This window comes from Macrobrachium rosenbergii, chromosome 22, assembly GCF_040412425.1.
Source record: "Macrobrachium rosenbergii isolate ZJJX-2024 chromosome 22, ASM4041242v1, whole genome shotgun sequence".
NCBI classification, from domain to species: Eukaryota; Metazoa; Arthropoda; class Malacostraca; order Decapoda; family Palaemonidae; genus Macrobrachium; species Macrobrachium rosenbergii.
In genome coordinates this window covers 49,395,128-49,419,140 of record NC_089762.1, presented here as the reverse complement: position 1 = coordinate 49,419,140, position 24,013 = coordinate 49,395,128, and the positions used below count along the sequence as shown (strand labels likewise).

Genomic DNA, 24,013 nt, shown 5'->3' with positions numbered 1-24,013 from the left:
TTAATACATATATCTCTTTCGAATGGTGGTTCATCATCATCGCTTGTGAATACAATCGCAACTTCGTTGTAGACGGGTGCATTATATTTGCGTTCATCTGTCCTTTTACCTTGATGGATCCACATCTTAACTCCCTTAGGAAGTCTGCCTTCAACTGCAGCTCTGTCAACTTCTGCCTTTTCTAAATCTCGCGTCATTTTGTACGCTGCTGCATAAGGATTGTTTTTTTTTTTATGATAACACGTCATTTCTCCTCTTTCTGCTTATCCTTCTGCTTATCATCTCGTTTTCGTGGTTCTCTATTTTTTGGGTGCAATCCTGACGCTTTGTGATATATTTGACCGTGTATTTTGTAGCAATACGGTCCAATTCCACGTACCTTGTCAACACGTGCGCACATTGAGGCAAAGGCTAAGGCACGATTGCAAGTAAGTATATTTTTTTTAAAGTATGGAGAAAGCTCATCCGTATTAGAGAGTAATCTTTCTAGCATTGGGTGTATACGCAATGGTGATAAATCTACCTTGCCTTTGTGACAACATGAATTAAATCTCCCGTCTTTCGGTTTCTCATCTGCAAAATTTGTCGAACCACAAAATTGACACTTTCTGTCGTTTTACTGTTGAACTAACCACTCTTTGATTGGATCAGTTCTACTATTGCTTATCAATAACTGAGTATCTTTCTTTCGCATTGCTAACACAGTCTACCAACCCTTAAGCACAGCTGCTAACATCATAAAACAAAAGTACTAGTAAAATTCCACATCTAAATAAAAGAAAGAATATAACATATACAACTACAGGATTCAGAAACGGAGAATCGGATATTTCTATTTTAATGAACACGTTGATGTTCACCATTACAAGTTCTCTTCGTCGTCGGCACTGCAATCAAGATTAGGCAACAGATTATATCATTTCGTGTTTTCTCAGTTACTTCCCTCTTAGAATAATATTTAATAAAAATCCCTCAAAGTGTTAATATTCAGTTCGCTTTCCCGTTACAGACGTCAAATCCAACTGGAAAAATTATACAGAATTTTGTCGGTATTTCTGACAAGGACAAAGCTTAGACCGCAAAGAATATTCATCAAAGACTGCTGTAAATAATAATAAAGATATAGAAATATGATAACTATGAAGCATACACACACACAATGAGGTTAAAATAAGCGAGACAACTCGATGGTCGGTCCATGACTCCGAGTAAAAATTCGAGAGAAGAAGAAGAGGAACTCGACTGTCAACAATGGTGCCTCGTCTGATGGTAAATCTAAATATGAATTAAACAACCACAATACTTCAGTTTAAAAAAAATCGCTTATAAAATGCGGGGAAGAAGAAACACAAAAATTAAATTAAATTAAAAGATGAAAAACTAAATTTAAGAGATCGTGAGATGTCTAACCACGAGATATTTCCTACAGTGGCCGAGAGAGAAAAGAGACACAAAAAACACGTTGTGTAACTTTTATTTCAGGAGAATCCCACTGATTAAGCAAGCCCAGACCAAGACACACTCATCGTTACGAGTGGAACCCCGTGCTAGTTGGAGTTCACGTAAGTATTTTACTAGTAAACGTGTGATTACGATGATAAAACCTAACGTAACCTAACCTTAAGCTTACAGTCTTATCCTGTCCTCCATAAGAACGAGGGGGGAGTCACCTTCCCTTAATTCATTTACCGTTTGCAATTGAAAAAATGTACAATTATAAGTCCGGCTACTTTGTTTTAGCACAAATTCATCAGCCTACTCTAAGGTCCTGAATAGCTAGCCTGTTTTGGTCAAGGTCAAGCTGCAGCCAACTATAGATGTCATTAACTAGCCAAGGGGAGCTGCATTCCACTTTATCCCTATCCTGCTTAATGGCTTCTATCTTGCTATCTTACCTCAAACTAGGCTACTAAGTAAATCTGTACTTTACTTCCACGGCTCGATTCCTGTCAGTTGCCGACTGGGACAGGTTACAAACTTTTTGGGGGTCCCTTCCCCCCCACCAGGTCAGACCATGTCGCCCTAAGTTAGGTTAGGTAGGTAAGATCTGGTTAGGTCAGGACCTGGCATTATAGGAAAGGTTATGTCTATTTATGTGCGAGGAACCTGTTCCTGTCGAGAGCTGGCCGGAAGCCGGCCCCACAACTAAAGTAAAGTTTTACCCTTTTTTAGTCTTTAAGAGACACTGAAATAATCCCAATGCTTGGCTCTACAACCAGAATTTTATGGATAAATTCAAAGGAGAACACCGCATGAAGGTATCACTCATTAATGCAATTTTTGGCCTAAACAATACTCAAAAGGGTGTTTATAACGCTGTATAGGTGAGATAATTTGAGAAATTGACCGAAATAATGAGAAATTTGCCGTTCCTTGTATACATATGGTTACTTAATCCCCAAGGGGCAGGTACTAGGCTAAATACGATGTCCCACAGAATTTTCACCTTGTTTAGTACCAGCCCTGAGGGGGTGAAAGTAAAAATATGAACGAGGCAACAAATTTCTCATGGTTTTGCTAAATTTCTCAAATTATCTCACCTTTACAGTGTTATACAGTGCGTCCTCGACTTACAGTGGGGGATCCCTTCCAGCACCGTGCTGTAAGTTGATTTCCGCCGTAAGTCCATTTTTCTCTGTTATTGGCGCTTTAACAGCACTGAAGGCACCGTAACTTGATGTTGCATCAAGTTACAGCACTGTAAGCGCCGTTAACTTGATGCCTATTCTTGCTGCTGTTAGCGCCGTAACTTGATGCAACATCAAGTTACGGTGCTGTAAAACGCCATTAACGGCACTGAAAAAGCGCTGTAAGATCGAATCACTGTAAGTTCAGGATGCACTGTATAGTGTACATCCATTTCAGTATTGTTTGCCAAAAAACTGTATTAATAAACAATATCTTCGTGCAGCTGTCGCCTTCCCATTTATCATTTCATGACTCATTAAGTCATTACCAGTTAATCTTTGGGGTGAGGGTGAAAAGCTGAGGCTATTGTGGGTTTTACGGAGCCAGCAACAGTTCAGAAATGAACTGAAACAGTCCCTCAACAATGCATGATGTCTTGTTAGGAGGTCTAGGTGCACAATGCCTCTTAGTAAGGTCAGGGCTTGGTGGCCTAGGCTTAGGATAGGTTAGGATGTATCAATGTTGAAACATGTCTTTGACCTGGGCAGTATAGCATCAGTAAAATAAGAGGTTTATGCATATGGAACATTAAAATTAAATCAAAATTCAGGTAGTATTCTTGTTCCTCATCTTTGCACTCTGTTTTCATTTAATGATTTTTAGAAGTTGCCAGTGTATTAATGTATCATTTCTTCTCAGGTTGTCTGAGGTGGTAAAAATGCAGGGACCTTCCTTCTTGGTGATCTTTGCCCTCATACTTTGTTGTTTTGGTTCTCCATTATGCGAAGATGTCAGTGATGAAACACCTATACATCGCTTGTCAACCAAAACTGCGTATTTCAATGCAGAAAAGGACAGCAGTCATTGGGAAAATTTTCAAAATGAAGGTAAAATACTGTATTAGTGGCTTCAAAATTATTCAAACCTCCTATTATTGTTTCTAGTAAAACTATAGTTTTTTAATACATTTTTTATTATTCTTTTTTCAGATACATTATTATAAGTTTATGCATGTTACTGTATTCACTTCTGCCTGAGTCCAGATGCCTCTGTACAAGACGGAAGAGCCAAGAGCCTCTGTTCCTGTGGGAATATTAGCCTTCATCTATTAAATGGATATAGCTTCAGCAAATTATGATCCAGTCATTGGAGCTGGATAACAAAGCAATACGTAGCAGCAGTTGAAATACTAACTCTCTTGGTAAACAGCATCCACTCTTTCTTTAGTTGCCTAGTGTTGAACATGACTGTTGTTGAAGCTGAAATGCTAAGTATTCTCTGGTTTTGAATGTTTGTTGGCTTTGTTTATGGTTGTGGTAAAAATGATGCTGTTTGATGGTTCTCCCGCTTACGAGAATGATTGTAGGTGCCCAGGTTGTTAACGTGTGCACGAGGTTCTGTTGACCCTCACTCTTACCATACTTTTTTGCAGAAATCAGGAGTACATAACATCTCTGAACCGTGTAATCTATCTTTTGTAGTCACCCATGGAAGAAGTATGGGCCGAGATGAAGAAAGTTAAGGAAAGAACTGTTGCTGTCTTCAGAGGGGGAATACACCACACTTTTCTCTTGCTTTGATCCAGGATTCTGCTGTTAGGATTGTGCCCACCTGTTCTCCCCTTGATTGGCTCATGTAACTCCCATCAGCTCCACTGTGGTTCCCACTTCTCTCGCTTCTGCATTGATGACTCACGACATCTTAAGGAGACCAAGAAACTGTTTAAGGCCCTGTGCCCTCTTCTGGATATTCCAGAACCCTCCCTGTACTCCTTGGAACATTATGTTTTGGCCAAAAGTTCTTTGCCTGTGTCAGTCTTGTTGGACCCTACTATCTTGGCTGTTTCCTCTCCGAATGAGACTGTTTGCACTGACACCACTGCTGTTCCTGCTGCTCTGGCAGATACTGTTCCTGATCCTTCTGGGATACCTTCCTTGACTCTGCCCTTGGCAGCTTAGGAAAGGTTGGTAATAAGTGACTGAAGAATTGCACCGTGCTCTGCCTTCATCCTTTTCCTAATTGTCCTCCTCTTCTTGTTCATCCGCTTCCTCTTCATCGTATTCATGTCCCCAATTTTGAGATTGGCGAAAGCATAGGAACAAGACCCAGAAGGCAGTCTTCGACAGGAAAGGCAAGAAGTCGTTTTGCAGCCTTCATTCTTGTACTGAGAGTGATGGCAATCCTGGCACCTGTTCACAGGGCAAGTGGTCACGGGCAGTGCAGGGCAGTTGATTCACAAACCTACCTGACTCTTCCTGTGTCAGTACTTCAAAAGTGTGGAAGGAAGAGTTGGGGCTTTCATGGACTAAAAATCTTTCATTTTATGACCCTAAAAAGTCTTTCTTCCTTTCTTCACATACACTACGTGTACAGTATTGGCAGTTGTACCGAATCAAGTGCCTGTTAGCCTATAGTCTTTCCCTCTATCTCTGTATATTACAAATATAATTTTAAATATATTACAAACATTTTGCTGTGCTAATATAAATAAAGTCAAATATAACCTACAGTAATAGTGTGTGCCTACTTTATTACTAACAGTTAAAAGCTATTGAAATTCAATGCCAGTAGATAAATTGTAACAATTGGTAATGATCACATATTAAAATGTTGAAGCTAGTTGCGTATTGTGTAGGTAATATATAAAATATACATTATTTATACATAGACAGATATAGATATACAGTACAGTACATTTATTCTGACTGTTGTTGGAGCCCCTAGGGATCTGCCTGCACATTTAACAGTTCCGGCTGACTACCATTCTGTATCTTTCTGTAAATGGCAATTGGAGCATCCACGACTATTTATGAACCACAAGAGTGATCAAATAAAACTAATGGCTTTGTATGAAAAAATTACCTATGTTTTCAAATATACAGTACTTTCCTTTTAGGAGATATTGTCCATTAACTAGGAAAACTTATAATGGAGGTGTTTAATCTTGAGATTCTTGTGTTTCCTAATGATTATGCAAATCAGTATTATATATAAAGGAATGGAAGTAGACCACTGAATGGCTTTGCAAAACTCAGATCAAATAGTGTTTTAATGAAGTGCAAACGATCTGTTTTTTCAGTGAGTGGCTGCGTCGCTCAGCAAGCGTGGCTCCTGGTTCGACATGGAACTCGCTTTCCTACAGGGAATGACATGAACCGATTAGTGGATGTTTTGCCTTCTGTTGCCAAACAGATTGTGTTTAATCACCAGCAGGGTAGAGGTATGCCCAAGTGAAATGATTTTTCTGAAATGTTTAAGCATATCTGTATACAGTATACTTGTAATTTGCCAACATCTGTATGTGTTATCTCAATAAAGTATGCTCATGATGAGCTCAAAACATTTCTTTGCAAATGCCTTTCTTCACTTCTCATGACAGATTAGACCAGTTCATGAATTCCGTGAGGCACCCTGTTGGTGTTGGTGCCCCTTTCTCCGAAATGTAATGTCACTTCCTCCACTGTTTTCACTAAAGCCTCACTTCTTTTCTCCCTGTTATATGTGTACCAAATTTTTCTGTTTATTACTCACTGACTATTCTTCATCTTCATTTCTTCATAAGAATCCTACAATGATTTTCCCTTTACAGCACAGCTCTGAATGAGCTCTCTCCACCGCCTTCTTTCTTATGTACTTTGTACTGGATTTCAATGCCCTTTTTCCTTGATTATTTAGATGCTCCTGTGTGTCTGTCAAACAGATTACAGGTCGTTACCTTTGCCGCCAAAAATTGTCAGGTTTTTACTCTATTATTCTCACACTTTTTTGCTTCATCCATATTTCTGTTGGGATTTCAATATTTATGCTATTTTAATGGTTTGTGCATAATTTTTCCAAATTCCTTCACTGTTATATAAACTCTTTCTTTGTCAGCTGGAAGTGATGGAAATGCCTTGTTACTACTATGCCAGCCTTTGTAAGTAAATTTGATTTCTTTGGATTATTGTTGTGCACCATATTCAATGCTTTCTCTTGGAGTCAGTATTTTGTGGTAATTTGGCGAATTATGCCTTTTGTATTTTACTTGAAATTTTATCTTATTGGTGTTAGGTATATTCTTAATTATGCAAAGTTGTAGTTAATGTATTTTATTAAAGCTTCTGTAAGTGTTGGTGTTTCATGTGAAGGTCATTGACCATGTTTCACTTCTCTTACATAGCTTTATTGTTTTTGGTGTCAGTTTGAGTTCTCTTTGCTCTCAATTTTCTTCAGATACCATGAATACATTTTGTCAGATTCATTTAGCATTAGATCTGGACTGACATGTGAGCCCATACAGGAGGCTGCTTTGAAGGATGTTTCTGTTTAAGACTTATGTTCTTAATAATATTAGTTTATCAGTTTACTCTCACCAAGAACAGGTATTATATGTACCTTTCATGTTCTACGATTTTGTAAGCAATATGCAGTCAACACTTTCCCATGTCCAGCCTGCTCCAACTTTTTGTTTCCCTTCATTGCTTGTGCAATTATGGAATAAGGAAAATCTGTGTTTGTGTCTGGGGAAAACTATGGAGATTCAAATGTGGAGGACCAAACCTTTTAGTAACGGGGAGAAAGTCAGTTGTTTTTAACTACTAACTTATGTAAGTTTTATTTCAAATCTGTATTTCTTACTGGCTTATCTAAGCCATGCTTGGTCTTACCAAGATACTACAGAATCACAGGCACTGAATTCTATTAAAATTCAACGGTCTTAAGATCAGGAACCAAATTCTCTTACGAATTATACCTCCATGAAGTCTCCTAGTACTTATGTAGAGTTATGTGTAAGAGATATGACTTGTTAATCCTTTGACAGCTTTTTGTTGGCCCGGCCATAGTTGCTGGTCAAACTGTCTCAACTGCTTGTTGTAATGAGAACCCTCCTTGTCTTTCTTCCTTATCCACATAACCTCATCACCATGTCCTTCTAGACTGGAATTCCAGTGTAATTGCTCCCATGCTGTATGGCTGAGGTGGGTACAGTATTTTCTTTTCAGGTTTAATTTTTATGACAACTGGCCAGTACAAATCATGGCTTTACTAGCAAGGTACTTATCTATGGTTAATGCTAGAACTTTTTGACCACTTGACACTCATCTATGGTTAATGCTAGAACTTTTTGACCACTTGACACTCAATTACAAAGAGTCATTGGCTGACACTCAATTACAAAGAGTCATTGGCTGCAAAGACCCTAACTTTATATTTGAGGAAGGGTTTGTGGTAAAAATCAAAATTTTGAAACTATAATTGATTTGTTTACAAACTTATCACTTGCATTGTATCTGTGTATCTCACTTTGCTGATTATTCCAGGCATATTTTAGTTACAGTAAATTTGATGAGTGTGGGAGCCACAGGGTTTTCATGGTCCATGGGAATAACAGCTTTTATAATAAGATTTTTTACCCATATACATTGTTAAAATCAGCATTGCTGATAATACTAAATTAAAGTTTATACTTTGACCTCTCTTGCAAACTAAAAAAAAAAAACACAGAGGCTGCCTCATTTCAGTTCTTCCACACAACCTCAAAAGTAGTTTTTTGCAAGTATTTGTAATACTTCAGTATCACTTGATTTGGAGATAAAAAAAAATTTAGATTAATTTTTTATTTTACATTCTTATAATTTTTTCAAGAAAGTAAAAGCTTTGCCTTTGATGATAAACTTTAAGGTAATTGCTTTTCCTTACCATGGTAGGAAAGTTCAAGTAATTTGAATTTTCTTCAACAGGCTGCCTTCCTGATGCTGACATCACGCAGCTGACTGACTGGTTCCCTCCTTATGGACCTCGTGATAAAGAACAGCTTCAAGAAATGGGTTTTGAAGAACTTTATTCAATTGGTGAATACTGGCGGGATATGTTCCCTCACTTGTTTAATGTACAGTACGATCCCTTCAAATTTAAGGTAAAGTTAGTTTTTTTCATGGCAGTCCATTCTTAGATGAATTCATTATTATCATACAGCATAGCCATCCATGTTTAAATTTGAGGGATCAAAAGACAAGACAAAAACCATTGGCTTGATGCCTTTTCCACACCACCTCAAAGACCCATAAAGGCACCTCGAACTACCTGTAGCAATTCATGCACCATTTACCAAAGTATCCCTAGAATTAGAGCTAATGGTCTGAATTCATTCTTTGTTGGAGCCCTTCAGTCTGATGACTTAAAAAGTAAGAGTGGCAAGTGACCAAGGAACCTTGTATCCTTCATCCAAATGCATAGCACCTCTGATGTAGAACTAATCTTGTAAGTTATTAAATGATGGGTTGGACGAAGGATACCTCTTCATAGACTAGTGTTATGTACCAGATGTGGATTGTATTTTGACTCAAAATCCAACACATTCATGAGAAGTACAAACCGTTGCCTTACTAAATCATTTTATTTATGTGCTTGAAGGGACAACAAAGAATAGATATAAACCGTGATGACAACATTGCTTTTATAGGAAGGTAAGAAACACCCTCATTTAAGGTACAACCCCTTATTTGAATTGCCTTCTACTGTTCGGAGCTTCTGTTGAAAGAAGCTGTCATTGCTGTTTTTTCATCAGTGGTTTAACTTTTCTCTTCTGCTTTTCATGTATCACCATTATTGCTTATGCTTTACCTTCCATATATACTGTATTTCCCACGCCATGTTTTTCTAAAATAAGTAACAAAAATTTACCCTTGTGTCCAAGACGACAAAGGCTACATTTTTCATAGGCTTTTCCTAACCCCTGAGGATGTTATCTTTGTCAGAACTTCTGTATATGACCTCTAAATATGATGTGCAAATTAGACTTGGATAAAATAATAATTAGGTATCATATAAAACAAAAAATATGCAAGTTTACAAAGATTCATTCTCATATTTCCATATTATTGGAGACATGTTAATGGATGTAACTTCATTGTTGTACTGTATATCAATATTATCAGTAGTTTCACTCTCCTCAACTGACCTTGACTTTAAGGGAACATTATTAGTGGACAAAAGTAAAATTGTTTTATGCTAAAGAAGTTTACAGTACTGATAAATCTTAATGTAGCCAGAATATCGCAGTCAAATATGTTCATTTGGTACTTTTACAAATTGTAACAAAATATTTTTAGTTTAAAATTAAAATATTTTTCTTTATTTGTAATATCTGTTTGTTGTGGATTTTAATCTTTACATTCTGTATTTATTTTATCCTATTTAGGATGTTATTCTGCCCACAACAGAATATCCAGCATCAATTGGCATACCACTAGAGATTTGGTGCTGCCTCTTAGGGGGGGGTAGTGCCCCCAGTGCATTTGCAAGGGTTTCCTCCTGTTACACCTTTCAAACCTTATAACTGTCAATTTCCCTTTTAGTGCTGAATGACCTCATAGGTCCCAGCGACTGGCCTTTGGCCTAAATTCTATATACCAATGAAATTTATTTACAGTCTTTTTTTACTCTTACTCTCAAAATGCTGCATTCGTCCAAGATTTCTGACTTTTTGATTACTGATTCCCCTTTCCTTGAAACCATAGGTTTAATATTATTCTTAATCCTAGGAGCTGTCAGATGGATGTTATAAGTTTCAGTCAGCCAGCTCTAGGATTCTGATGCCCATTTCCTTCCCTCAGAAGTTTTTATTTAAACTGTCATATAAGTAAGGGTTTCTTTTTGTTGAGAAAAAAAATTTTATAGAGAAATATTTTTCTTACAAACCCAGTAGTACTTATAATTAACATTCCTGCCTTCCAATACAGTACTGCTGTTTTCTTGCAGCTGATTGGCCAGACTACATAAACAAATTGAAGCAGCTGACTGCTTGAAACTTAAAGATTCTTGGGGTCATTTATAGATGTCAGACTCCAAACCCATTTTTTCTTTTCATGGATGAGTGATGTGTCTAGGATTTTGTTCAGTACACACTAAATGGACTTGGTTATAAGCCATACCCCATAGTATAAGAAAAACTATATTAGACAAGGGTATATGTATTCTGTATTCATTACAGATGAATCTTTTCTTTTGGTTTTGTTTTCGTCAGGTTGATTTCACCACAAAAAATCGAACAGGGCAGAGTGCTTACCACTTTATGAGAGGCATGTTTGGAGACGACGCAATTGGAGGCATTGAGCTTCCCCAGCCATATAGCCCAAACTTTATCCTTAAGGTAAGTAGTTTTTGTTTTTTTCAGAATACCGTATACAGAATATTAAAAATTACATACTTTTTGGCAAATCAAAGTCTTCATGTGAGTAAAAGTTAATTTACCCATATATGTATCATCAGGTATTAATGCTTAAACTTAAGTCTTTGGGAATAAGCTCAGTCAAAAGTGACTCACTTTGTAATGTGTCACATGAATTTAACCCCATTTAATCTCACTAATAGGTTCAAGGTGGGAGCAGTTATGTCCAAAATGGCTGCCCCAAAATTGTGGCTTGCAAGTAGCCACGTTCGCAAACAGACACTGACTTAACATTTTAGAATTAACAGGATTCAGAAGTTGACATTAATATGCTTAGAATCCAAAAGATTCAGAAATTTACATTAATGATGCATACAGTAATTGTGTAGTAAACAAAACATCTAAAGAACCACAAACAAATTGTCTCACTCAAGAACTTCAAACAAAGTGTTCATGACCAAGTAACTAACCACAAAAGATGAATGGTAGTAGCACGCAATACCACATTACACTGGACTGCCCTGGTATTTACATTTTGTGATGCATTTTTCTGTGCACAAATGGAACAGTGAATTGTTTCATCAGCCAACTACTATATGTACAAATCTAATCATCTGAACATTGAGTGAACATTACATGTACAGTAAGTATCAATCACACACTGAAAACTGAAACTAAAATTATTATATTGCACAAAGTTCATGCCCCTCTCTCTAAAGTGTTTTTTTTTTTTCATAATACTCAATAAAAAATGAAAAATTAAAAAAGTAAGGGAAATAATTTTATCAAGGCAAAATGAAGATCACATAACGGTTATAAATCACTAATGGGAACAAAAACTTTTAAACACGAAAACAAGTAAGCCAAATTTATAAGTTTTTTACAGACATTATAGGAGGTACAGAGTGAAAAATGTACAAGTAGATGATAAAAGACAATACACATGTACAAGAGGTCTATGTACATACTGTGTAGACAAAAGTTCTTAGGGTAAATACAGGTAGCAGTCTTGAATTGTTAACAGCACCTGCAACAATCAAAAATATATTTATTATGCTCAAGCTTTACATTTTACATTTCAGTTTTACAAGTCCTGCCCTCGCTGGATGCGTGAAGTGTACAAGAACAATGAGACTACGTACAAAGAAAGGCTACTCTTTGTTAATGAGAAAGAATTTCAAAGTGTCATTCATGCTGTCAGTGCCAAGCTTGGATTCTTGCATCCTTTAACAACAAGTAAGAGTTTTCATAAAACAGTAGTTATTGGGTAAACATCTTTTACCGCATCTCTTACCATTGCGTGTTATTACACAGTATCAAATTCAGGGTAGTTGTTTCTTTCTAGAATTTTAGATTATCAACAACTTTGGTTCATAGTATAGGAGATTAACTGATAAAGGCCTTGACTGTGGTAATTCTTATATTAGGTCAGTCGGACGCTCTGGTTAGAATAGTGTCCTCTACTGTCTGCTTCACTGCAACCCCATATTTACTATAGCCCAATATTGTGGTCTGTGAATTCCCAAAAACACCCATCTTATGTTTAACAAACAAAAGAAAAGTAGTAGCTGACTTGTAGCTTTGTGTATGTACCAGCATGAACACTGTGACTGCAATTTGGGCTCTGTGATTAATGTAAGAAAAAAAATGGATGTGCATTGGATCATGTGGCCCACAATACTTGGCCATAGGGTTTGTATAAAAAATTAACGCTTTCGAAATTAGAGATTTCTGAAACAGACTAGAAAAATTCTAATTTTTACCATTCATTATCACAGGGCAGATCGAGTCCATTTATGATGAGTGCCGTTATGAAACTGCCTGGTGGCCGAATCGGAAGAGCCCCTGGTGTTCTTCCTTCTCTGATCACGATTTTGAGGTTTGTGTATCTTCTGTGTACTTTTGAAACAGGAACTGTTTTAAACTGCTAATTCATATTTATATTGTGGTATTTGCTAATTCATGTTTATATTATTTGCTAATTCACGGTTATATTATTTGTTGTTTTCCTATAGCCGTGTTTCAGGTTTTAAGTGGAACTTACCATTAACAAACAGGAAAAATCTTGATTAAATATGTGTCATTTCATAAACATACAACAAAGTGGCACTAGATGTTGTGTCTATCATGAACGTCTGTTGAAAATGAAAGAGACACTTAGAGTAAAGATCATTTCTTGAAATGATAAAACTATTTTTACAAATTAATATTTGAAGATTATTCACAAACCATTTGAGATTCCAGTGATCCATTGATGCAGTCCAGCTTCAGAGATTCTGATGATGGATTATTGTATTAAAATCATTTTTATGGACAAAGTCATTGTGTCTTATATTAACAAAGCTATGAAAGCCATCCTTTTGTATGGTACAGTATATTCATCTTTAGTCAGTAGATACTTGTCCCTATGTGTAATTGTAATCTGCAGATTAAGGTAACTGGTGTATTCCTCTGATATTTTATCACTTCATAGGTCAGATTTTCCCTTTATGGTGTTAAATGTGAAATGAGCTCTCTCCACTGTACTCTCCTATCCAGATTTTGCCTGAATCCCCACCAGAACTGGGTCTTCACCTACTTCCTTTTTCCATGACTTTTTGGGCTTCCTTACTGGTCTTTGTCCTGCTGCAGTGCTTCATATCTACTGCTTTTCTTATAAACAGCTCCTCATTCTTTCTAATCATACATCTTTCTGCCACTTCCTTATTTGTAATATGATCTTCCCACCACACGATGGACATGAAGCCTAGCACCTTTTCAGAATCTGCACTTCCTTTGTCATGGCCCACATTTGTTGTACAGAGTAATACAGGAATTATGTATCCATCACAGATTTTGTTCCCTGTTAATGGGACATTTTTATTTTTCCGGTACAGTACATGGAGATACTTAGACAGGGATCTCAAAATCATATCAGTCCCTCCCTGGGACACTCTTGAAATTAAATAAATATATGTTTATATAAATCACAAGAGGTGTCAGTCACTGAAACTTCTAAGGGTTCTTCCTCAGTGTACACAGTGGGAGGGTAATCATTACTATTATTAGTACTGTCATCTTTAACTTTTAAAGACTGTTGCACTTTTGATTGATTTTCTACTGTTCATGTGTTCAAGAAAGTGCATTGGTATTTTCTTTTGTTATACTGTAGATGCAGTTTTGTCATCATCTTCTGATTTTACCTTTGTAATTAATACACCTTCCTGCACTTTTTTTTTATATTACCAGTAAGAAACATTTTTTTAATGTTACTTCAAGTCTTTGTCTTTGAATGTGCTTAGGTAATGGAGTATTACCAGGACCTGAAGTATTACTATGAAGATAGTTATGGTACACCCCTGAACTCGGAAACAGCTTGTGAGACCATAAACAACATTTACAGTCATTTTCGGTAAGTTTGAGGGTATTACTTTGATTGAGTATCTTCTGAATGCCTAGTTATAATTATTGTTACCTTTTACAATATTTGCTTCATTCTTCAGTATTAATTTTTTAAAGGCAGTGATAAGTATTAATACGATGCTGCTTAAAGTTAACACAGTGTACGTAGTAGTGATGGTTTAGCAAAAGGAAAAATGAATTTTATACTGCTACTCTTATTTTTCAGGAGCACAGTTATCTCAGGAAAAGCTGTTCCTCAAGGGATTTTTAACTTTGCCCATGACAAGACAATTTTCCAGGTAGTGTAAATGCAATCTTGTTGAAAATTTATCTTCAAAGGTTCTTAGCATGTTCTGAGCTAAATTACCCAGTTTGCACCATATTTGCACACACTGTTGGTTATCAATATTTGCCCTTTAGGTTGTTCTGAAGGTTCTTTACAAAGTCCATTTCAATTTTAGCTGCATTGCGTTTTCCCATTCACTTTTCATGCAGTAACTGTGATCTCAACTTGCCACTCAGATCTTATTCATACTCATTTCCAAACACATCCTTTGGTCTTTGGTCAGCCAAATGGGATTCTAAAAATATGATTCAGTAGTCAGGTTAAACAACTTAACCTTTTGACATTTTGGGGAGATCTACAACTTATCTGTTGTAAAACCACTTTGTTCTGGCGTATTGTACCTGGGAGATAGTTTTCTTGTACTGATTGTTATTTTATTTTTCATATAATACTAATTTAGGTTTCACTTGTAAGCTGAATACTTATACATAAAAATGTATGTCTAAAAATGAAAAACCATAAAACTATACTAGTCAGAATGATGTGCTGAAGATATTTCTGTTGAAAGACAAATATTATTGCACTGCATAGCCTACAGTAAGGGTTTTTAAGAATAATAAATTTCTTTCACAGTGATATTACTACCAGCTGTTGCATCTGGAAGAATGTAAGGAGAATTCAGGAAAAATAAACCAATGACTTGTAACAACTGATGTAATAAATTTTACATTTTTGCAGGTTTTGGCTCGTATGGGAATATTCAAACCATCTCAGCACCTGCGGCATGATAACTTTGCAGAAATGAAAAATAGAATATGGAAAACTAGTTATGTGTCACCTTTTGCTGCCAATTTAGCCCTTGTTTTGTACAGGTAATGATTTGTTTGTTTTTTTTTTTTGGTTAAGACCATCTTTTCATATGGTTCACATTTACATTTATTCATCTGAGGCAGATTTTTAGGGATACTGTATACTACTTCATTATTTTTCCTAACTCATCTGGAAAAATTATTCCAGTCAGTGGCTTAATAGAATTTCCAGAAAATGAGTATTAGACACTGTTTTACTGCTTATGGTATTGTAAACAAATTGCTTACATGGCCAGATGCTTCTTTGTAGTTTTCATAATAATGTGTAATTCAAAAACTCTTCGTCCTCTTACAGAAACATTTAAAGGCCATTCAAGCTTGCTTGGAAGTTGCCACAAGAAAGTGCATGTTATATTGCATATTGACATTATATAGTGCATTATAGTAGCATACTCAGAAGAAATCATAAACAGTTGTTCTTTTATAATATAAAGCTCACAAATCCAGTCTAAGCATGAAGTGAACTTACATAATCACAAACAAAGAACAGAGATTTTGCATGTTAGCAACTTTTTAATTTTCCTTGGGTATATAAACTACACTGAAATACATCAGCTGCTCTGTGGTAAACAAAGAAACATCAGCTTGATATCCATAATTTGGAGATTAGTCCAACCTTCCTGGAAGTGCGAGTTTGTTCCTTAATTTAGATTTTTTTCCTCTGCTTTGTTTTTTTACTAAGTGCATTTCTCTTTTATGCAGCTGTGGGTCTACCTACAGAGTGGGAACTTTCTTCGAAGGCCAGCCGATACCAATTCCAGGAAAGTGTGAAAGTTTATTGTGCCAGTGGGAAGAGCTGCAACCTTGGTTCGATCATAATGCTCAAACCTGTAATCTTAGTAAATTATGCATGATTCATGATGAACTGTAATACATCTGGAAATAGTACGGTAATATGTACTTAAGTGTATTTTCTTAGCAGTGCATTACTGATAGTGTTTTATCAGTTTTAAATATAACAACATTCCAGAATAATCAGAATTTTAGGTGACAGGTTTTTGTATGAGGTAAATTACTGCGATGAGAATACATAAGTTTGTTTAGAATTTAGAAAGTGATATTTATGTATACTTGAAACTGAAATGTGCCACGTGTGCTCTTTGGTTTTATAATTATAATGATTTAGAACTGAATACTGTATACCCCAAATCCTAGTAAAAGTAGATTTAAATGTTTTTCTTCAGGGTTATAATATCACAGTGATTTATGGCTTTCTTGTCTTTAGTTTCCGGTTCACTGAGTACTCCATAAAAATTAGTCTTGCCTGTCCTTTCTCAGAATCCATTTAGATTTTCACTGTTATTCTGTGAGCATATAATACAAAAACTTTTAAAATTAGGTACCAACTTACTAGAAAACTGAACTTCTTGTAACCTTGCAGAGTGCGTTGTTGATTTCAAACAGACTTTTACGTTAATGTTAATACTTAAGATTTATTTTTTTGTGTATGCTGCCGCATCACAAAATACTGGAGTTCGTTGTTACGTACCTGAAGTGTGTTTCACTGACGACTGTACGCAAATAGTACTTTGCCCCAGATGTGTGAAAGTGGTGTATGACAACCAAGTGATAATTTTTTTTTAATTTGAATAGTTAGCTATATTGCTGTAAATGTAAAAACAGTAATTTGGTTTTCCTTGCTTGATAGCTTGTTACTACTGCCTTCCTGGGTTTTGAGTGAATACCTGCTTTCATAAGCCAGCCACTGTGATTCTCACTAGGATTAATATGCACAACGTGAGTGATCTTTTGAGGATCTATTTCATTTGGCGATACCAGCCTTTTGCATGGGAAGCCTTTAAAGACCTTGCAATTTCCTTATCTGAGCCATGACTTGACAAGAAAATGTTCCGATATACATGCCTTCGATAAACGTGACAATCAGTTGGCTGTCGATATAGTATAAGATATAAAATGCATGTTCAAATGTTCATCAACCTTATTACTTAAAAGGCTGAAGATAAGAAAAAAAATGAAGCAACTTAACAAGTAGAAGCGTGACTACATGCAAGCACTCAAATGGCATGTAAAGAATAATGTGATGCTGTGATGACAAGTGGGGGGAAATGACACCAAGGTGATCACAAAACAACTCCAAAGAGGAAGGAAAGAGAAATGGCTTTAATCTCTCAGGAACAGCAAGGAAAGACTAAATATAGGAAGAATGAGTGTGATATGCATGTGCCAACTCACCAAGCTATGGAATGTGAGATCCATATAGATGCACAAATCGGTTGCGTAAAAGTAACAGGAGTTTATTGAAAAATGAATATTTTATAAGTTTTAAGTATCTTATTTGTTGATATTTTTCATGAATCAGGGTGATGTGGAAAGATTGTTAACACATTCAGATGACTCATCACAGTCTGTAGTGAACTCCATAACTCTTGGTTGGCTGACTTTCATCATCAAAATGTATTTATTATTGCAGGTGATTATTAATTGCAGATAAGAATTGAGGAAGAAATACTTAGGTCATTCTTGAAATATGTTTCTCTTGCTTAACCGGTTACTGGTGCTCGCATGCATAGTACAGTATACACTGCATCATTTATGTATAAATGAAACATGTATCTCGTATTGCTTTGTTCTTTTTAATTTATTGCTTTCAGCATCATAAGAACGTGAAGTCGAATACATAGGAGTGTTCCTTTCCATTAAATAAGTTTATGAATTTCTGTTTTTTTTGTTACCTTCACATTGACAGTTGATGGCATGGTGTATTCTCTGATGTGGTAAGGCCAATGGTCATGGTGTGTTTTGAACCCAAACACAGACTCGTCAGAAGCATGTCAGACCCACTACAAAGTGTGTCAGAGATCATCTTTTTTTCTAGAGCCACCTCCTATTAAGGGAAGTGTCTTTTGCTTTTATATATTATATATATATATATATATATATATATATATATATATATATATATATATATATATATATATATATATATATATATATATATATATATATATATAATATATATATATATATATATATATATATATATATATATATATAAGGAAGTATCTTTTGCAGTTTCGAAAATTGAAATAACTCGTAAAAAATGGTTTAGAGCATTACGAAGATTTATGGGAAATAGGAATTAGTGATAAAATTTTTCACAGTATATGGCAAGTAAAATTGGTTACACTACTACCCTCGTTAAACATATACAGTACATATATATATATATATATATATATATATATATATATATATATATATATATATATATATATATACATATACATGTATATATGTTTAATATGGGTAGTAGTGTAACCGATTTTACCTGCCATATAGGCCTACTGTAAAGAATTTTTATTATAATTCCTATTTCCCATAAATCTTCTTCGTAAAACCCTAAAACATTTTTTATGAGTTATAAACGAATTTTCAAAAATGCAGAATTTCAATTAATGTCATTTACGCAATATCAGAATTAATGTAGCAACATAATCGCCATATCTACAACAACGAGGTCACCAGTGAAACCAAGGAACTTGCGTGAAACGAGACGTCCGCATAACCAAACATGCTGCAACGTCTACCGACTGTACCGCATGAGTCACGTCGTAAAAACGTACGGGAGAGGGAAGAAAATAGAAAGGGGTGGGGGGGGAGGGATAAAGAACGATCGGGGGAAAGGGAGAGACCGCTGACAACACACTGACTGATCCGTGGCTCCAAACACGTGGCAATGGATACGTGGTAGCAGTTCTAGGCATAAATACCGCCGTACGTCTTCCAGGACGCCACAGAAGAGGTCTTTGACGTGTATACACAACAGTGACCATCGAAGTTCAGCCACAGGAGATTCTTGTATATTTCGAGTTGAGAAACTTTAACCACAACAGATTCAGCGAAATTCTAAAGCAGATTCTGATCGCAAAGGGCCCACAGTTATAAGATTATTGACGAGCTGGTTTTGCAAGTGACGGTACACGGAACCTCTGAAACAGGGTACCCAAGTTTTGTGTGTTGAACAATGGGTCTCATTCTGACTAGAATTCTGTCTCTGATACAGAGCGCTAAGCCCTGTAGGATATTAATGGGTAAGAATTATTATTAATATCATTAGCCATAATTTTATGTGTAAAGATAATTAGTATCATATGTCGTTTTTCCAGTTTTGATGGAAAAACGTCCGCATGATTTTGTCAGCTACCTTTGCTCGATAGGGAGTTAGTTTTTATATTCAGTAAAATTCTATAAAATCATACCTGCATTTTGCCATACGAGCCAAACAAAATAATCAATACTCACTGAGAATAATCACCAATTACGTTACTAAGATGTATATCTGCACAACAGCCTAACTGATAATGCTTTGATATATTATTCCTACACCTAATTAAGACACCTTATTGGATTAAATCCATTCCTGAGGTGACGTTACTATACGTTATCCGGATATTTAGGCATTTCCGTGTCAAAAGTCTTACCGTTACTTGAAGTTTTTTAGTAAAATATATTCCTCCAATCTGACTATCATCTTAATCATCTTGTTCTTATAAAAATGTTAAGCTACTAAATACTAAATCTAATTACCATTCACTTGCAATAATTACAATTTTGCAAGAATGCTCAGTTTTTACTAATAATTTTCTCTAATATATTTCGTTTTCTTTCATAGTCGGTCTTGACGGTGCAGGGAAGACTACGATACTCTACAAACTGAAATTGGGGGAAATTGTTACTACGATTCCAACAATTGGTGAGTTGCTCTGCCAAACATAATTTGGACATCCACAACAAATTTATAGTCTCTGATAATGAATAGTCGTCTATGTAGAATAAAACCCCATAAAAGGAATGAAAGATGAAAATAAGTGGCCAATGTCAGAGTGACTGGCATGATATACCATTGTCCCGTAACTAATCGATCTCTTCTTCAGGTTTCAATGTCGAGACAGTCGAGTACAAGAACATAAGTTTCACAGTGTGGGACGTTGGCGGCCAGACAAAGATCCGTCCCTTGTGGAGGCATTACTTCCAGAATACCTCTGCAATCATCTATGTCGTAGACTGCAACGACCCAGAGAGGCTGGCAGAAGCGAAGGAGGAATTAGACATCCTGGTAAGGCTCAACTTGACTAGATTGTGAATTACCAAGACTTATTAAATAACTTTCTCTTTGAGGTTAATGAACCTTGTCATATCCTAAATTTCCCCTCTGTCTATCACTTTATAAACTACAAAAGTTACCAAATGCCTAAAGCAATGTCCTAGTTTTGTTTACTGTTCAAATACAACGCCATTGGTACTATCACAGCCATCAGTCGGGAAACTATTTAATAATAGTTCCATTTCATGACTATGGTATTGAAGACAGCAATTATCATTTATAAATCGTAAAAAGTTATTTCCTTTCACCAAAAATCACCAATAATACAAAAAAGTAACACTTTAAAATAAACAGTAAAAATAACAACTCTGCAATTATGATTTCTTCAAATAATTAACAACTGTTTAATTTCATTCTTCGGCAGTCCCAAGATGCAGAGCTCGAGAACTGCCCTCTTCTCGTCATGGCCAACAAGCAAGATCTGCCGCAAGCTGCCTCGCCGTCTCACGTCACAGATGCCCTCGACCTCCGAAATCTGAGACGCCCCTGGTTTGTCCAGGGCACCTGCGCCGTTAACTCCACGGGTCTCTACGAGTCCCTGGACTGGCTGGCAAAGGAAGTTTCGAAATAAGCAGCATTTTTCTGGGGTTTCGAGTGATTACAATAGTATTGCTCTTTAGGCCTACTCTACGTGTTGTCTTGTCCAGGTTCTGGACCTATAAATGTATTTTTTTGTACCAATAAAATACACCAATTAAGCCAATGTTATTTACTAATATCCAATACCTTAGTTTTTATACATAAAACTACAATATATACGTACACTGTCAAGTAGACAGATAACGGGATTGATAAGAAAAAGGGAGTGTGGACCAAGATAATTCGTTTATCAACCCAAATGAAGTTGATAATAACACTGATAATGGGAGATAAGGCTATATGGTACAGGAACTATCTTTTTTTTATTGTGAGAACGAATCTTACACTGAAATATATACATGGAAGGGTGCCTGGCTCATTTTAGATGAGGTCTTAGACATATGCATGTAATATCTCCATGACTTTTAAATATGTATGCTGCCCTAAAATGGAAGACTACAGTATCTGCAAAAATACAAAACTGAGAAAGATGGTATATACTCCCTTGCCTTACTACTGATTTTGCAGATACTGCAAATGGAACCCCCTAAATAAAGCATCGAAGAATCATTCTGAAACTGCAGTAACTCGTGTATTAGTGTTTCACGAGCACAATAGGTGGCATGTCTCAATTCTGAAAGTTTTGCAGATACTGCAGTTTTCCATTCTAGGGCAGTGTGGATGAAATGTGACAACAGAGGGCGGAAATGGGGATGTAAGTGTAAGTTTGATGGTTCTGAAAAGATGATAAAGTGTTTCTAGGGAGTTGAAAATGGATCACAGAAAAAGTTGGGTTATAAAAGCAAATGAAAACCGCGATAAAGGAGCAATGAAGGCTAGTGTGGATGGTGGAAGAATGGAAATGGCTAATTTGGATTGACTGTACATCATGGCTGACGGTAGGACGAAGGGAAAGTTATACAATTCTACGAGTAGCCTTAACTACTACTACTGCCATGAAGCACCCTCCTTCAAGTAGGTTATTACTGACATACATCACTGGCATGCGAGTGAGTTTTTATAAAGGAAGTAGCTGCTTAGCGTTGGCTACTTGATGACCAGAAAAAGTAAAATATCTCTCACTTAATCGTCAGTAACAATATGCACACATCAAGAGTCATGCTGAATTTTAATATCGACTTTATATATATATATATATATATATATATATATATATATATATATATATATATATATATATATATATATATATCAAAACAAGAAATATACGAGGAAACCATAGCCCTACTAAGGGCCTCTGCATTGTAGCTTGCTGCTTTTCAAACAGTGCTTGCAACTTGGAGTCTAATCATCATAATAATAAGAATTGTACTACCGTTGGAACGGGTCCATTTACTTTACCATGTGTTAGATTTTGTTTGTTTGGTGAAGGCTGATTATATATATTATTACAAAGTATAAATGATTCACTTATATATTTTCAGCTATATATATCCATATATATGTGTGTGTATGTATGTATGTATGTATGTGTATGTATGTATGTATGTATGTATATATATGTATATATGTATGTATATATATATATGTATGTATATATATATATATATATATATATATATATATATATATATCTATATATATATAAAAATATACAAGTACATAAAGTTCATAAACATGTCCATACACTGAACGCCCACCAAACTACTTGCGCCACCACGCGCATGCGTGAACACACACACACACACACACACACACAAATTTAGAAGGTACGAAAAGGAAAGTTGATCGATAAGAAAAACGTAGGCAGCACTGCCGATGACAAAAGGGTCTGCGTGGATTCGGCCAACGTGGCCTATAGGTAGACGTCACCCAGATCCACACACACCGCCTACAGTTCAATACTCTACCACGATTCTTGAGACTAATGACAAAAATGGTGCAACGGCAGTTCAATACTCTGCTGTGACTCACTGCATAGCAAGAGATGAACAGCGCGAGGCAAAACGTTAAGTCGTACTGCATGAAATCAAGCGCAGGTTTCATAGTTACGTCAACAGGAAATGACATGGTTAATTCTTATAGGTTTTACGATTAGACTAATAGAAAACGGTTGGTTAATTCTTATAGGTTTTACGGTTAGGCTAATAATAAACGACTGGTTAATTCGCACAGTGGAAAGATTCCGAAATGAAATGACTGACAAGAACAAGAAGGAAATGCAAATCAAGAAACTCGCCTTTGTATTATCATATAACGACATTTAAGGTGGCTACGTGATCCCAAACCTCATATACTTATCTATGAAAGTGGTCACATTCACCACCCATATGCTAGGCTAATTATATATATATATATATATATATATATATATATATATATATATATATATATATATATATATATATATATATATAAATATATATCAGCACTGAGTAATTTTGCCTAATACCGGGCGACTCCAGAGAAGATCAACTTCCCACCATTAGGCCTATTAGCATCTTGTCGATGAACTTTGTTACCCGCCCTTTATAATAGACTCTGTGTGTATCACTTTCTTGGAATTGCATCAGATATTACAGTGAGAAAACAAACGAAACGAAGAGACGACAGTTTTTCCCATTGTAATATCTGACGCAATTTCAAGAAAGCGGTACATACAGGGCCAATAAATGGCGGGTAACAAAGTTCGTCGACAAGATGCTGATAGGCCTAAGGTGTAATGGAGGGAAGTTTTTTCATGGAAAAATATAATATATATATATATATATATATATATATTTTTATATATATATAAAAAATATATATATATATATATATATGTGTGTGTGTGTGTGTGTGTGTGTGTGTGTGTGTGTGTGTTTGTGCTTACGTGTATCGACGAATGCTGTAAATGTTTGTAAACAAGTTTTCTATCGATTACTTCACCGTATCTTCAAATTCTTTATTTTAGCAATGAACTTGAACTTTAATCACTCACGTCTTGCATCGTTTACAAAATATGTGAACAAATTATACAAAAATGAAACCAACTA

At 35.8% G+C, this 24,013-nt stretch overlaps 2 protein-coding genes across 3 annotated transcripts; both read left to right on the top strand.

The window, feature by feature from the left end:
* Nucleotides 1-1,198: 1,198 nt before the first annotated feature.
* Nucleotides 1,199-17,987, top strand: LOC136850875 (multiple inositol polyphosphate phosphatase 1-like). 2 transcript variants are annotated; one of them, XM_067124913.1, is made up of 12 exons: nt 1,201-1,269; nt 1,483-1,562; nt 3,328-3,515; nt 5,708-5,848; nt 8,349-8,524; nt 10,634-10,759; nt 11,860-12,013; nt 12,556-12,656; nt 14,059-14,168; nt 14,385-14,457; nt 15,183-15,316; nt 16,016-17,987. In XM_067124913.1, the coding sequence occupies exons 3-12, from the start codon at nt 3,347-3,349 to the stop codon at nt 16,182-16,184; spliced, it is 1,353 nt and encodes a 450-aa protein (XP_066981014.1). In that variant the 5' UTR covers nt 1,201-1,269; nt 1,483-1,562; nt 3,328-3,346; the 3' UTR covers nt 16,185-17,987. The 2 variants fall into 2 exon arrangements, with proteins under 2 accessions (XP_066981013.1, XP_066981014.1); XM_067124912.1 differs by having other exon boundaries at nt 1,199-1,562.
* A 1,080-nt stretch (nt 17,988-19,067) lies between these two features.
* LOC136850412 (ADP-ribosylation factor 4-like) lies at nt 19,068-21,141 on the top strand. Its single transcript, XM_067123998.1, has 4 exons — nt 19,068-19,365; nt 19,947-20,027; nt 20,209-20,390; nt 20,803-21,141. Exons 1-4 carry the CDS (start codon nt 19,299-19,301, stop codon nt 21,007-21,009), a joined length of 537 nt encoding a protein of 178 aa, XP_066980099.1. The 5' UTR covers nt 19,068-19,298; the 3' UTR covers nt 21,010-21,141.
* The last annotated feature ends 2,872 nt before the right edge of the window (nt 21,142-24,013 follow it).